General features: G+C 36.1%; 1 protein-coding gene across 1 annotated transcript; it reads right to left on the bottom strand.

The window, feature by feature from the left end:
• Positions 1-3209: 3209 nt before the first annotated feature.
• On the bottom strand, positions 3210-15234 carry EIF5A2 (eukaryotic translation initiation factor 5A2). Its single transcript, XM_007464726.1, has 4 exons — positions 15039-15234; positions 14397-14501; positions 4035-4166; positions 3210-3445 (listed from the first exon to the last, which is right to left on the bottom strand). The coding sequence occupies exons 1-4, from the start codon at positions 15201-15203 to the stop codon at positions 3386-3388; spliced, it is 462 nt and encodes a 153-aa protein (XP_007464788.1). The 5' UTR covers positions 15204-15234; the 3' UTR covers positions 3210-3385.
• Between the last annotated feature and the right edge of the window lie 622 nt (positions 15235-15856).

The raw sequence follows: 15856 nt of genomic DNA, 5'->3' as shown, positions 1-15856 counted from the left end.
TTTTAATGTACCCAAAAAAGTACTATGAATTTTTGTTCTGTTGTCCCTAAATATGTTTGAGAATCACATCAAAGTTTGGCTCTACAACTATCTCTGGGTTCCAGGCCAAAGGAATGCTTTCAGATATATCATTAAGGATAAGGGTCCAAGATAAGACTACCAAATTCTTTTCTAAAATGAAAAAAAATATGGCAAGATTCCAGTATAGATGTTACTAATGTTCTCATATTTTTCTTGAATGTTTAGTATATGGTTTAAGTATGTTGATATTATGGATTTTTGTTTGTATGTATCACTCTATTATAATTTGGGAAAAATTTGCAATATACTTTCAGGCAGTTAGCTTTGAAATAATGAAACTTCAGCAATTAGCACAAACAGCCCTGAGAACAATGCATTCAAATTACAGTTCAACTAGAAATAATCTAATTGAGAAACTTTAAAGGACAAAAACAAATTCTGGAAAAGCTGTAAATTAAAAAAAAAAAAAGTTACCAACATTTGAGGCACTACCAGACTACAGTACTTTTAAGAGTTGGAATGACGTTGTAAAAAGAACAAACAAACAAAGCTATGTGTGCACATGCACACTAATTGTGCTATAAATGAAAAGTTGTGTCCCCAAATTTTATAGCGTAAACATTTTATTGCAGCATCTCCTATTAAAGATTTCATGCTCTGGGTGCAGGAGAGTTCTGATAATTGTTATAAAGCATTGGTACAGAATTTTGTACCATAAATGGAAACGTATTCAAGAGCTTGGTTAGCAATAATTTCAAGTGACTGACAGCCCTTGGAGGGGAGCATGAAAGAAACATCATAATTATGTTTATGATGCAAATGTTAAGTCAAAGTAGCAATAATTTGATCTATTTCAGAGGGTATACAACTTTGTAGCAAATAAGGTAAAACAAAGTCTTCACAGTAGAAATAAAATATTTTGTTCTAGAAAGAAACAAATATTCCACTTGTTACTATAATATTGTATATAAATTGGTGAAATGCCTACAGACAAAAAGGTATCACTGTATAATCTATCAATGTGACAGTCTACATTCTATATATGGTAACTTTGACATTTAACACATTTGCTACAAAAAAGTACAACAAATACTAGGAATCAACTTTTAACATTTCTGATGTCAAAAAAGAATGAAGTCACTTCTGTTCTGTTAAAAAATATGTTTCCTGCTTCCTTTTAATACAATTTATAAAGCTTTTCTAAATGAAATATATTGTTCTAGAGAAACATGTACTGACTTATGTGAAAATAAACAGTCCCATATCTTTAAAATCTATACTTATAATTAATTATATGACAGAAGAGTATTTATACTTCATTATAGTACTTAAAATGAAATATTTAAGCATAAATAGCTTTTGCCATTCAAGATATGAAGGTACAGATGCATTATTATAATTTATATACACTTACCTCACAATTGAAAATATATTTATGTGAAGTTTGACAAATTATGAAGAACAAGGGCATGCCAATCCAGAATTAATACTAAACCAGAACATTAGTGTGGTTAACTGGGGTCATATGAATGACCAGCAAGTAACACAGATTGATAACTTTTTGGAGTTCCTGTGGGTAACAATGCCAACCAGTCACAAGTAAGATACATATTACAGAGTACTAAAAAACTAGAGCAGTATGTAGTAGATACTTAGATGGAATACTGGAAAGAATTTAGTCTAGTTACTAACTGTGCTTTGGATGGGCAAAAACTAAAATGTTATACTAAAAATGATTAACTACAACCTCAATAGTTCTTGTGCTTTAGAATTCCTCTTGCATTTCCTTAAAGTATCTTGCTTCTTCTCCAAATGGGTTTGCTGAGGCCAATACAAGATTTAAAAGTGTGTGCAAATTAAGTAACTAAAACTTTGGGATCTTCTTTCCTAATGCTATTTCCAGTCACTGAGTAGACCAGTTACAGCATCATACATATTTTCCTCTAGATGATAGGTACAAAGGCCTTTTAGAAGTCGAAGTATGATGGGAGAGGTCTCATAATGAGTCTTAGAGAATGAAGTTATTACTGAAATGGTGATTTTGTTCTAAGTTTCACTGCAATATAATGACTGGTATTGAGTCAAAGGTCCTCACAAACCCTGTGACAATGCCTAGAATTCTGGAAATATAGAGATATATGATCCAAAAGACTAAACAGAAATGTAGCAGAATCACCTAAAATACTTTTTAAAATAATTGTTTATAGAATTCTTTCCTAGATATATTTCACACCAGTAACTGAATTAAGTCACATGACAATCAGATAAAATAAACTTTTTAAGTTAAATAATAATTATCACATAAAGTGACTTTTCTTCTATGATTCACTTTCATGTTAGAAAAAACATACATAAATTTAACAAATGTTCCAAATCAATTTAAAGTAAGAATTTCCAGTTTTTTCTAACAAATATTTTGATGTCAAAAAAGTCTACTTAAAAATGGCTGAAAAGGAGTGACTACTACAAATACCAACATTTATTCAACATAATTGATAAAAAGTGCTGCATAGTATCCTGTAAAGCAGGTCACTCCCTTAAATAAAGAGAGAAAACAAGAGTTAAAGGCAAAAACACAAATGGAAACTTCCTATTTTTATGTTGAATACAAAGGCCACAAATAAAAACCTATAGCTTTAACCAACATCCTTTGCCACTGTCCTTTGTGTCTTCCTTACAATATGACTTGCTAACAATCACAAAACAGTTTAATGCCTCTGTCAACCACAAGAAAGTACTAAAATCACCATAATATAGGTTATATTAAGTGTACCAGCAATTTGGCAAAGAACAGAATGACTGAGGTAATACAGGTGGGCTGCACATGGTTACTAAGATAACTGGCACTTTTTGATAACATGATTTTTGTTTAAGGATCTGTACTTGCCACACCCATGCTGAAACTCTGACAATTCCAATCCATAACCTACTTATTCTATGATATTAAGTTTGAAATTAATGCAGAGCAATTCAACTTAAATGTGGTGCTTCAATACCACTAGATGCTACACTGTTTGATTTAAAACCCTGGTTTATTTATCATTTAACTAAAATTTAGGAACGATTTGCTCAGACAAATCACATCTGCTGAAGCTATCTTGTCTGTTTCTTAGACTTACATACTGAAAACCACAGGAAAGTTATAGGAAAGACACCTACAAAATTTTAAAGAAAGAATTATAAATCTTGATCATTTTTCTAAATTACGAATTGCCTGCAAAACTAACTCAGCACAATTTCAAAACAATTAAAAAAGAAATGAGGTTGCTTATGAACGCCATAGCTTTGGTGACAACTTAGAACCAAACTTTAGATCTGCAGTTGATCCAGACCTAAACATTTTGCTCATGCCTGATGTTCCCATTTATTTGCAGGGCTTTATGGCTACAGCACATTCTTCACTCATTGCACACATGACAGACACCTAGAAGGAAAAAAATGCAGGCAAAAATGTATTCAAAAGGCAATACATATATAAGATATAGTTAATTCATCATACATTGGATATTTATGGATATTTTATACATATTGATTTTGTAAAGAGGTATTCCAAGACCAAATAATCTACTTTTTTTTTACAGTTTTCTAAAGCTAAATTTCTCAAATTGTGGTTTTTAAGAAAACTTCCAGGGAACAGGAGAATATGAACTATAAATGTTTCAATACTTATTAGACGTTATACTTCTGAGAGTTATAACAAGATAAAGTAAGTCACCTTCACTCTTTAGTATTCCCATAACATCCTTTCTCATCCTTAAGAATAGTTCAGGCTGATCTTCAAAACAAATTCGGGGCTGACAGTGTCTATGTAGTAAAAAGTGAACTTTGATACTTTCTTTGGTAATGGCCATGGTAAAAGGTATCATGGGAAAACTGCCTAGTTCTAGAGATCATTTTCAACGTTTCAGCAGTATTTAAAAGCTGTATTTCACATATAGTATTTTATGCTAATTAGGTTAGCTCAAAGTTTTTATAAAATGATTTAAAACAACAATCTCTCCATAGGTCTTTACCTGTACATCTTCACCTGCATTATATTTTCCTTCTATTTCTTTGCCTAGTTCACCTTCTGGCAGCTTAAGATCCTCACGAACTTCACCAGTTTCTGTCAGCAGGGAAAGGTAACCATCCTGAATGCATATCAGCTATTGAAAGAAATTATATCATTTGCACTGATTAGATTACACCCACTCCTTTGTAATTTTTACATAAATTGCCAATTATATTAATTTGTACAAGTACACAGTAATACATTAATAAATTTTTGGTGCTTAAGAATGCTACACATACAAAAGCATAAAACAGGTATAGACAAAAAATATAAGTTCATTCCTTCCTGCACTCTCCCCTCCCACAAATCTCTAGGTTATTAAATAGTTTAGGCTTTTTTATAGAGTATCCTGAAGTTATGTACACAATATATAGTTGCTTTAAAAAATAAATGAGATATTATAAGTATTTTTCAGCAAGTTGTTTTCACTTAATATGTCTTAGAAATCTTTCCGTTTTGGAAAATATGGACCTACCTTAGCCTCTCTAATCACTTCACAACTGCAAAGTTATACTGTAACTGATTTAAGCATTTTTGTATTAATGGGCATAAAAGTTATTTTCAGTTTTTCATGATTACAAACAATGTGTTTTATAATTTGACTATGAACAAACTGAAGTGGAAAATTTTTGGTCTCCAGCTCACTGCTAACAACACTAGATTTTTTAAAAAAGAAAAACATTAGCTTGTTGATGACATTAATGAAGCAAAACCAGTCATCAACCTAACCTGCAAAACAGCACAGTATTGATATCATTGAATTTCTTTCATTACAGGTATGAGGAAACAGCCAGCCCACATTAATTTATTCTAAAAGCATGTACACCATCAGTGTGCCTAGAACTTTAAGTTTTTTTTTTAATTGGGGTATTATTGCTTTACAATGTTGTGTTAGTTCCTACTGTACAACGAAGTGGAGTTCCCTGTGCTATACAGCAGGTTCTCATTAGTTACCTATTTTATACATATTAGTTAGTGTATATATGTCAATCCCAATCTCCCAATTCATCCCACCTGCCCTTTCCCCACTTGGTGTCCATACATTTGTTCTCTACATCTGTGTCTCTATTTCTGTCTTGCAAACAGGTTCATCTGTACCATTTTTCTAGATTCCACGTATATGTGTTAATATACGATATTTGGTTTTCTCTTTCTGACTTATTTCACTCTGTATGACAGTCTCTAGGTCCATCCACATCTCTACAAGTGACCCAATTTCGTTCCTTTCTGTGGCTGAGTAATATTCCACTGTATATATGTACCACATCTTCTTCATCCATTCGTCTGTCAATGGGCCTTTAGGTTGCTTCCATGACCTGGCTATTGTAAATAGGGCTGCAATGAACATTGGGGTGCATGTGTCTTTTTGCGTTATAGTTTTCTCTGGGTAAATGCCCAGTAGTGGGATTGCTGGGTCATATGGTAATTCTATTTTTAGTTTTTTAAGGAACCTCCATACTGTTCTCCATAGTGGCTGTATCAATTTACACTCCCACCAACAGTGCAAGAGGGTTTCCTTTTCTCCACACCCTCTCTGGCATTTATTGTTTGTAGATTTTGTGATGATGGCCATTCTGACCGGTGTGAGGTGATACCTCACTGTAGTTTTGATTTGCTGTTTTGATTTGCATTTCTCTAATAATTAGTGATGTTGAGCATCTTTTCATGTGCCTCTTGGCCATCTGTATATCTCCTTTGGAGAAAGGTCTATTTAGGTCTTCTGCCCATTTCTTTGATTGGGTTGTTTGTTTTTTTGATATTGAGCTGCATGAGCTTTGTATATTTTGGAGATTAATCCTTTGTCTGTTGATTTGCTTGCAAATATTTTCTCCCATTCTGGGGGTTGTCTTTTTGTCTTGTTTATGGTTTCCTTTGCTGTGCAGAAGCTTTTAAGTTTCATTAGGTCCCATTTGTCTAACAGGTTTTATAAAAGGCAATCACCCAGCATACCAGATGCTACCATCGACATACACAAAAAGAGTTAAAGACATGGTCCCTGGTCCCCTTTAGCCACTATGACATAACACAGGCATACCACAGAGGTAGAGTTTCAAAGCTCTCCTCTATGGCACTACCAACTCTGGCAATGGCTTTCCACAGAAACCCCACCTACCACCGGAGATTTCAGTTTTTGCACATGTCTAGAATCTCAAAAACAAAAAACCATCCTACTGAGCCACCACAAACACTTTTAATTACTCTTTTGGTCACTCAAACATCTGTGAGGTAGTTGGCAGAAAAGCGGGAAGCAAGGAGGTTGAGTTGAGACAGAAGTGTAATTTTTAAACAATTAACCACAGGCTCATCCTTTTTTATTTCAGCTCTTTTAACAATTCCCTGAAGTAGAACTTGTCAATTTCAAGAGTTAAAGGTTCCCACTCCACTAGTGACTGAACCACATAAACCAAATAACAATACTGATATTTTGGTATTTATATGGTATTTTATTTTTTCAAGGGAATTAATAAAATAAGCCATGGGATGACATATTAAGCATTTCAAATACAAAAAGATATAGATATATTATAAAACATCTACTAAAATATATATTTATAAATATTAAACATTAAAATAAATTGCTATAAGAAATAAAATTTAAAATTTCAAAAATAAGCTAAGCTACAGAAAAGTAAAATTAAATAATAAAAATGAATTATTTGATCTTAAATTATTTAAAAATTTTCAGATATTGAGAAAAGTTGCAAAAATAATGCAATGAAATCCTTTATCTTTTACCTAGATTTACTCTTTGTTAACATGTGCTTTTTTTCCCTCTCTGTATATATGGAATATATAAAATCCATACCATACACATTCTTATTCTTTTCTTATTTTTGCTGAACCATTTGAGAGTAAGTTTCAAACATCATGACTCTTCAGCAATAATACTTCAGTGTGTTTTCCCCAAGAACAAGGACATATTCTTACATGGCCACAGTTTATTTTTCAAAATCAGGAAATTCAATATTGCTAACATATTATTCAATATATAGTCCATATTCAAATTTGCCAATTGTCCCAAAATTGTCTTCGATAACAATTTTTCCCTTTCAACTCCAGGATCATGCCTTGTATTTATTTGGCTGTCAAGTCAGTTTAGTCTCTTAATTTGGAACAGTTCCTGACCCTTTGTGTTGCATGACATTGACATTTTTGACGAGCACAGGTTCACGGTATTATAGAATGTTGCTCAGTTTGAGTTTGTTTCCTAATGAGTCAGCTAGTGCATTTTTGGAAGGATTACTACACATATTAGTAATGTAGAGTAATCACAGAGTATCACATCAAGAGGCAAATTACATCACTATGTCCTATTACTGGTGATATTAACTTTGATCACCTGGCTAAGGTAGTATCTGCAAGATTTTTCCTCTCTCAAGGTACCACTTCCCCTTTTGTAATTTTCAATCTTGAAAAAGAAAGCTAACGGTGTCATTTTTGTGTTTCAAGCATATTTCTGTGCAACTTTTTCAATCTTCCCTCAAAGCCCTCTCTGACACTGTAGAGTTGGAAGGAGAGGATGGTTAGAAAACAGTTATAAGTCAATTCTAAATATTTCCTTCTGATCCTTCACCTGTAAGCAATCTACTTATTTGATAACTTTGAGATGTTTATGAACAATTTTTTTTTTGGTAGAGAGAGCAATCATTTTGCTAATAGCAAGCAAGGAGACAGGAGAGGGCAGAGTCAGAAAACTTGTAATAGAGGAGTCAGGCATGCAGTGGTGTAGCACGCTGCTGAATGACATTTGAAATTATACCATACACCCAAAATACTAGTACCAGAATGTGGTATCTGTCATTTCCTACTAAAAGAATCCAATGTGTGGTGCTATTTCTCTCCATAGGGCTCCTGGGAAAATGGATAATTCCAGGTCCACAGTAGGAAGTATACAAGATCAGAAAGCATGGTGCTATTAAAGACCACTAGGTCCATATCAAAGGGATTCAGGAGCTAACCAGAATAAGGTCTGGAATAAAGAAAGAACAATTTGAGAATCAACAATGATAATAACTACAATGGATTGAAACATAAATGTGTTGAAATGCTTGAGTTCATAGTGAAAAAAAAATTTCACTGGTCATCTTCAGTAGATGCCAGGAAACCAACTAATTTTGAAAACTGGTACTTAAAGGGAAAGAATCAAGTATTTATATTGGCTTTCCTATTATACACTGTACCACAGGGTAAACAAAAAAGCTGAAGGAAACTTTCTCTTATAGAAGTGTTCTGGCTTTTAAAGAAAAAAAAAGTAACAGATGATTACTTTGTCTCCTTTAATAAATTAATGGATTGAGGCAATTATTACATATCTAATAATATCACAAAAAAAGAAACCATCAGGGGCTTCCCTCATGGCGCAGTGGTTAAAAATCTGCCTGCCAGTGCAGGGGACACGGGTTCGAGCCCTGGTCCAGGAAGGTCCCACATGCCGCAGAGCAACTAAGCCCTTGTGCCACAACTACTGAGCCTGCGCTCTAGAGCCCACAAGCCACAACTACTGAGCCCACGTGCCACAACTACTGATGCCCGTGCCCCTAGAGCCTGTGCTCTGCAACAAGAGCAGCCACAATGAGAAGCCTGTGCACGGCAACACAGAGTAGCCTCTGCTCATCACAACTAGAGAAAGCCCACACACAGCAACGAAGACTCAATGCAGCCAAAAATAAATTAAGAAACAAAAACAAAACAAAACAAAAAACCAAAAAACCCCATCAGACTCATTTACTTGATGGTTGCACAGAATATCACCTATGGAGTAATTTTTGTTAAAGAAAAGAAGAAGAAAATAAAAATCTAAACTGGATCTGATCAAGTCTGTACATCTAATTATCAATTTTCAGGAAATATGTGGGACAAAGGAAATGCAATTAGCAAAATACAGACTGAGTGAAAGTCTACAGAACAACTTATCTAGTTTCTTCATCAAAAATGGAGGGGGAGAGAGAGAGAGAGAGGGAGAAAGAAGGAAGGGAGGAAAGAGAGGGAAGAGAGACTCAAATGCATGTCTGAGAGAGGAGAACCTATAAAGTAGATTTAAGAGACACCTCAACCAATTTCAATGCGTGGACTTTATTTAGGTCCTGATTTAGAAAAACTGTAAAACAAAAACAGTAACTATCACATCTGAAAAAGCAAAACGCAAACAAAAAAACAAAGACAATTAGGAAAATGTAGATATTGATTGGATATTTAAAGATATTAAGGAATTACTAATTTTGGGGGTGCCACAGTATGCTTTCTGTTTTTTACAGCCCATACCTTTTAAAAATGCGTAGCAAAATATTTGCAGATGAAATTATAAATGATATAATGTCTGGGATTAGCTTCAAAATAACCAAGAGGTAGAGGGTACAGGAAATAAAAATAGATGGTGGGGTACAGATGAAACAAGATTGGTTATGTACTGATAATTGTGGAAGGTGGATGATGGGTACGTGAGGTTCATCAGATTTTGAAAATGTCCACAACAAAAAGTAAAAAAGAAAAATGCTATGGTATATCAGAATTCTAGAAAGAGCACTGTAACCACTAAATAGTTGGGGGTACAGGGAGCTGAGGAAGCAAAGCATGAACTGAAAGGAAGGATATGGGGAGAGTAAGTGACTGCAGATTCTATCCATGATGTGGTCTGGTAAGAAAGAACACGAAAAAGGAGAATTATGGGGGAACTTTTTTGCTTCTATTTGTATTACTGGTATACAACAGAAGAAGGCTGGAGAAGGAATAGCATCATTACAGGTGGCTTAGCCCTAATTTCTGAATTTAATTTTATTTCTCAATCTATTTCAAAACAGTCAGACTTTTAGGTAAGACCTCCTCCTTTCTCCTTCTTCCTTTTCCTCTTCCCGCAGCACTCTCAAACTACTTCTTTAGAGCTGCTGGTCCCTGGGGGGAACTGAATGTTTGATCATTGTTATCAGACAACACAAGGAAATAACACTATCATCAACTAGAGTGTTATCTGACACACCAAGCCATAAAGTTGGGTATGCACAGCAGCACTCCATCATCAAGTAGAAGCTGCATATGTGAGATCAACTTGAGCAGCTCCTGAAAGCATCAACAAGTTGTATGAGACTTGGAAGCACCTTCTTCTGCAGCATCCACAATTTCTCCCTCAACTTGTACCAGTGACTTTGTGGGGAGTTCCCTATTACCACCTGACTGAAAAACAAAATTCAGAATGGTTTCTAGATGGTTATGCATAGTCTGATGAAACTATTCAGAGGTGGCCCTGAAAGACAGTGGGGATGAGAACTTCATGTACTGGACTTGAAAGAAGAGAGAACCAAAGGTTTGGATTTACACTGATTATGGGCAAGAGCTAAGAGTACGGATGGAAGGTCAACAAAACTGAAAGAAAAAGATGGGAAAATTGCTGACAATAAGGTCTGGGAAAGTGGTACGTGTAGTTAGAGAAATAGTTAGAGAACGTGTCCATATAACTGCTTACCAAGGGGACACGCTACCGAGGAGGCAGACAATTAGGTGACAAGATGATTCTACCTGTGAATGTCATTTAGCTTCTTTTTGTAGTCTTCCCAGTCCTTGTTCAATTGGCTCACGAACAATTGACCACGGTGGCATGGGCCCAATGACACCGGTTTTCTCTCACCAAGGCTGATCTGACTACAGCCACTGCTGGTACCTCATAGCAGAGACCAATACAGAGTCCCTGATATGGCGCCACTTCCCCGGGGGAAGAGCCAGCTACCTGGTAACATTGTACTCCCTCCATCATGGAAGAGGCAGCAGTTTGTGCTCACTGTAATAGATCCTTACTCCACATATAAACTTGCCTTTGCTGCCTGCAGTGCTTCTGCTAAAATCTCATCTGTGGATTTGTAAACTGTCACATTACTGTCAGTACCACACATAGTATCATTTCTGGCTAAAAAATTCATTTAACAGGCAAAATAAAAAGACAACAGGACAATGCTCAGAGAATTCACTGGTCCATGTCCTCCATCATTCTAAGACAGTTTGCCTGTGTGCATTTGCCTATTGAAGACTCATCTTTGCCTCCAGCTGAATGACACTCTCTGGACCTGGGTGCTGTTTTACAGGTTAAATATATTCCAATATATGGTACTATTTCTCCCATAGGTAGAATACACAGGTCTAGGAACCAAAGGTAGGAGACTCTTCTCACTATTACCCTTAATGATACTGTAGCAAAATATCTGTTTCTTGTCCCTGCAGTACTGGGATATTCTGGTTTAGAGGTTTTCTACTCCAAAGAAAGACTGCTTTTACCAGGGAACACAAAGATTCCACAGAACAGGTATAAATTATAAAAAGACTTTAGACACAAGGAATCCATAGCATCATTATTTTCTTTGTTGTTCTATTTTAGTTGCAACAACAAAATTCAACTCCATATCCAAAAGACATACCACTTATTTGAAGAATATACTAGGATTTAATATTCACAGTTTTGGCAATTCATCAATAGTCCAAAGATGCACAATATAAACTTTAACATGTCCTGTAGTGATTAGTTTTCCTTCTGAAAAGTGGTCTTTAAATGAGAGGTAAAACTTTAGTAAACGCAGAAAAGGCATTTAACTTGTGGCGTAGTGCACAGGAACACAGAACTTTCTAAAGAAATATGACTCAAGTGCGTACCAGAGTTTGAACAAGCGTTTCTTTATTTAAGAGTCTGGGGATTCCCAAAGGTGTCTGGGTGTATTTGTATTTTACACCATCAGTGAGCCCCAGATAACCATAACTACTTTTGGGAGAGGTGATGGAAATTAGCAATTCCAATCCAAGCTACATCTTGGAATGGAATTCAGGAGACAATTTTCCTTTCATTCTGAACTTACGTTAAAATATGTAAAATTAAAATTGTAAATATTGATACATTTCCTAAACAAAGACTTACTTTTTAATTATTATAATGAACAGATATATATATTTCACTTTAGCTGACTGTCAAACTGGCACTTGAAATACTGAATTCAGCAAATACAAAGGACTACATGTAGCTAAATAATAAGTAGAAGTTTAATCAAGGCACTTGGAAAGGTGAGTGAAGACCACCACAGGACAATAAATATAACTGGAAAGGCTCATGGAACTAATCTTTTTTAATGAACAGAAATAAGTATTCTATGGTGACTTGATAATGAAGGGATGCGATCACTGAGTGCTCACTCTGCAAGGTAGTATTCTAAGAATTAACTAATTAAACCTCACAGTGATTCCATGAAGAGTTTATTATTCTTATCCTTATTTTATAAAGAAAGGCAGGTGAGAGATTAAATAACTTGCCAACCAAGGTCATGCAGCTAGTAAGTGCCAAAACAAGGATCTGGACCCAGACTGTTAGGCTTGAGTCATTCTCTGATCCGCTCTGGAACACAGACTACATATCAAAGGCTGGGACTACGGTGAGGCAAGTGAGGCACTTGTCTTGGGTGCAAAATTTAAGGTGGCGTGCGCACACACACAGACACACACCCCTCAGTGATCAGGTTAATGTAATATTTTTAAAAATTAGAATTAATGCATAAATTCTATAATGAACAAAATATCAGACAGGATCAGGCCCCTGTGTGATTTGGCATTGTTTCTGGTACTGTCTTTATTTAAAATTTTGTGCTTGAGGCAAGGGCCTCACTCATCTCATACCCCTCATCCTAGTCCAGGTCCTGCTTTATCTCAAAATAAAACCCAAACCAAAATTTTCCTTTATGTTAAATCTTGGGCTCCAATCAATGACTGGCTAATTTGATCACTGTAGTAGTCATCTGAACTACTGATACCATCTTTCTGAAACACTCAAGGGCAAAAGCTTTGTATATTGAATGAATATTAATGAATATTGAATATTCAAAGCATTCACACGTTAAGGATGAAAACAGAAATCTATTTTTGGCAAAAGAAAATTCTATGCTTAGCTTTAGTTGGCTGTACTATCTTTACCTCATTGAGTAATCATGTATGCATTTAACAAATGTTTATTGAGCATCCACTATATGCCATGTCTAAATTAGGTGCTCCAAGAATAATGGAATGATTAAGTGAAGTTTTTATACAGAAAAAGGGGAAGCAGAAAAAAAAACTACTTTGAGGGAATTATGGAGTACATTTTCTCATTAATCTTCATATTATCCCTCCTTTGTAGATGAGAAGACTGAGGCTCAGAGAGGTTGCGTAATTTGTCCAACATCACCCAGCTTGAAAGTGGCAGAACTAGATCAAAACTCAGATCTGCCTGACTTAAAAAAAATCTTGCTATTATTATACTAAGACAATTCAAATTTCTATGAAGACTCCAAAGCAACCTAGAAAACATCTGTAAGTAGGAAAATGAAAACATAAAACTGCTTACTAGATTAAAACTGTGCAAAAATATGTTTACATATGGACAAAAAGTAAAAGGAAATCATTGGGTAATTGCAGTTAATGGTGACATTCTTTAAAAATTATACAACACAATATGAGGTACAGAAAGGAACAAGTTTGAATTGGGTAAAACGAATTCGAGTGTCACACTTGTATTTTTCACTATGCAAAATGAAAAGAGTTCTATGTATAGTATGCTTGATAAAGAAATTGCAGACTTTCAAGAAAGACTTTAGTTATGATTAATCTGAGCTCCCACATTCTGTGAGGTCAGTGGTTTGGTGACCATCAATACTCCAAACAAGAAAACGCTATCATTAAACATGACTTATCCAAATGCATAATTGGAACTAAAACTTGCAGTTTATACCTATAATTTAACAAAAGGTCACAGCATGGTCACTGAATACAAATAAAACAATTACGAAGTTTTTGTATTTTCTTCACCATATTCAGTGACCATACACTTTATCCTTTGTATTTATGGCTTTCAACTTATTTCCCTATTTAAGAATACCAAATTCTGACACACATTCACTAATACACACAAATTTGGTTGGTGGAACATGAATTCCAATAATTTCTTGAGAGTCTTAGGTCTGGTAAGGGAAAAGAAATACCTGGAAAGTATTTACAACAAAGAGAAATAATTTACAACAAGGAAAATAGTAATTTTACTAAACATTGGACTCACAATATGGAGTCACTTGATTTGAGAAATAATAAGTGTTCAAATTTTTTAAAATGCAAGAATGTTAAAAAGTGGCAAACTAGCAGTCATCCTAGATAAGGTACCAAGTGTTAAATAGCACTATCTATTTCTCCAATTTCTAAAATAAGTGGTACTTAACAATTGGTCAGAAAAACCTACAAAACTACTTGTGGGTTTTATTAAATTACAATGGACAGTAGAAAGTATTTGCACCTTCAGAAAACAAGCAGCATTCTAAAGGAAATTAGTACTTACTTGATAATCATTTCTCTTAATATTTGGAACATCCATGTTGTGAGTAGAAGGGCAAATATCTTCATATTTTTTGCCCGTGAAAATATCAATTCCAACAAGGTGAACCTAACAGAGATGGGAGAACAGGAAACTGTTTAATCTTTGCCAAGATATCACTCATTACATACACAGACGCATAATACTAAAGCTGATTATGACAGATTCTTTCTCCTTCCAAGGTCATCTAATTTTACTTTCTTTAAAAAAAATGTCATACAACTGAAAAGCAGTGAACAACTAAACAGTATCATGACATATCAAGACCCAATATCATATAGTCTAGTAATTCAATCATAAGAGTGATTAAGAACAATGAATTTAGGTTCGTTAGAATGTTAGAACAGGTTTCCTCATTTGTAAACTGAATAGATTGTCTAAGTCACTAGGATTCAGGAAAGTTTCAGTTCCCAGTTAATGAAACATTATAAGGGCCCAAGAAGGAAATGTTACCTTTCAGTATTCAAATAGCTGATCACCCAGTAATTGTGGGAAGAAAAAAAAAAAGTGTCATTATACACTTATAACTATAGAAACCTCATGTTCTGTAATGGAATACAAATGATCAAAATCCCAACACCAAGAAAGACCTGGAAGGGCATTTACCTTCGCATGACCGTGCTTTCCAGTTTTGGAAGTTGACATCTCCACTATTTTGCATGGTCGTCCTTTGAGCACCACGAAGCCGTTTTTGCGCAGGGCCGAACACTGCATAGGGTAAGTACTGGAAGCCCCAGCATCTCCAGTAGTGAAATCAATTTCGTCCGCCATGGTGGGCTGGGGAGATGGTTGCTTTTCTGAGGGTACTATGCAAAAAGTTTGTTTGCTTTTTAACAACCGGCATGCAGGCAGGGAAACGCCTCATTTCGGAGAGGTTACGAGCCACGCATCATGGATCTATCATTTTTGCATTTATAGAACACCCACCCAGAATAGTGGGGACTTTCTAACTCCGGCCTTACAAACTTTTCCATCCTTCGGTGGGGAGGTGGGAGGAAAGTCGCAGAAGAGCTCGTTGAGGGGGGGGAGATACCCGCCCAGGGCGCTCACCCGCGCTGGGGGCAGCAAATCCCGGCCCCCACCGTCCCACTGCAGGAGGAGCCGGTGACTTTCCCGCACCGCGCCGCGCCTCCCGGCCCTCCGCCGCCGCCCGGATCCTCACTGCGGGGGGCCCAGCCCAGGCCTCATGTCCCCACGAAGGATGGAGATAACAGGACCTGGCCAGCAGCACCTGCCCTCGGGCAGCGGGAGCGCACTTCTCCCCCCAGCCCGCAGCGCCGTCACTTCGACCTCTCAGACGCCCCCTGTCCTGCCGGCATCCCCGGCCCGGCCCGGCGCCTCACGGGCCTGAGCCTTGGCGGGTCCCGCGCTCGCCTCGGTCCCCCTTCCATCCTTCCTCCTCTCCACGGTCGGGGCTCGGCTCC

The sequence above is a fragment of the Lipotes vexillifer genome, unplaced genomic scaffold (genome assembly GCF_000442215.2).
Source record: "Lipotes vexillifer unplaced genomic scaffold, Lipotes_vexillifer_v1.1 scaffold37, whole genome shotgun sequence".
Taxonomy (NCBI): domain Eukaryota; kingdom Metazoa; phylum Chordata; class Mammalia; order Artiodactyla; family Lipotidae; genus Lipotes; species Lipotes vexillifer.
The sequence above is the reverse complement of the archived record's forward strand: the minus strand, read 5'-3'. Positions and strand labels throughout refer to the sequence as shown.

Coding starts and splice junctions, on each gene's coding strand:
- EIF5A2 (XM_007464726.1), bottom strand. CDS start 15,203: ATGGCGGACGAAATTGATTTCACTACTGGAGATGCTGGGGCTTCCAGT. Junction 14,502..15,038: donor GAAAGCACGGTCATGCGAAG/GTAAATGCCCTT, acceptor CATCTCTGTTAG/GTTCACCTTGTTGGAATTGA. Junction 3,446..4,034: donor ATGCAGGTGAAGATGTACAG/GTAAAGACCTAT, acceptor TTTTCCTTCTAG/GTGTCTGTCATGTGTGCAAT.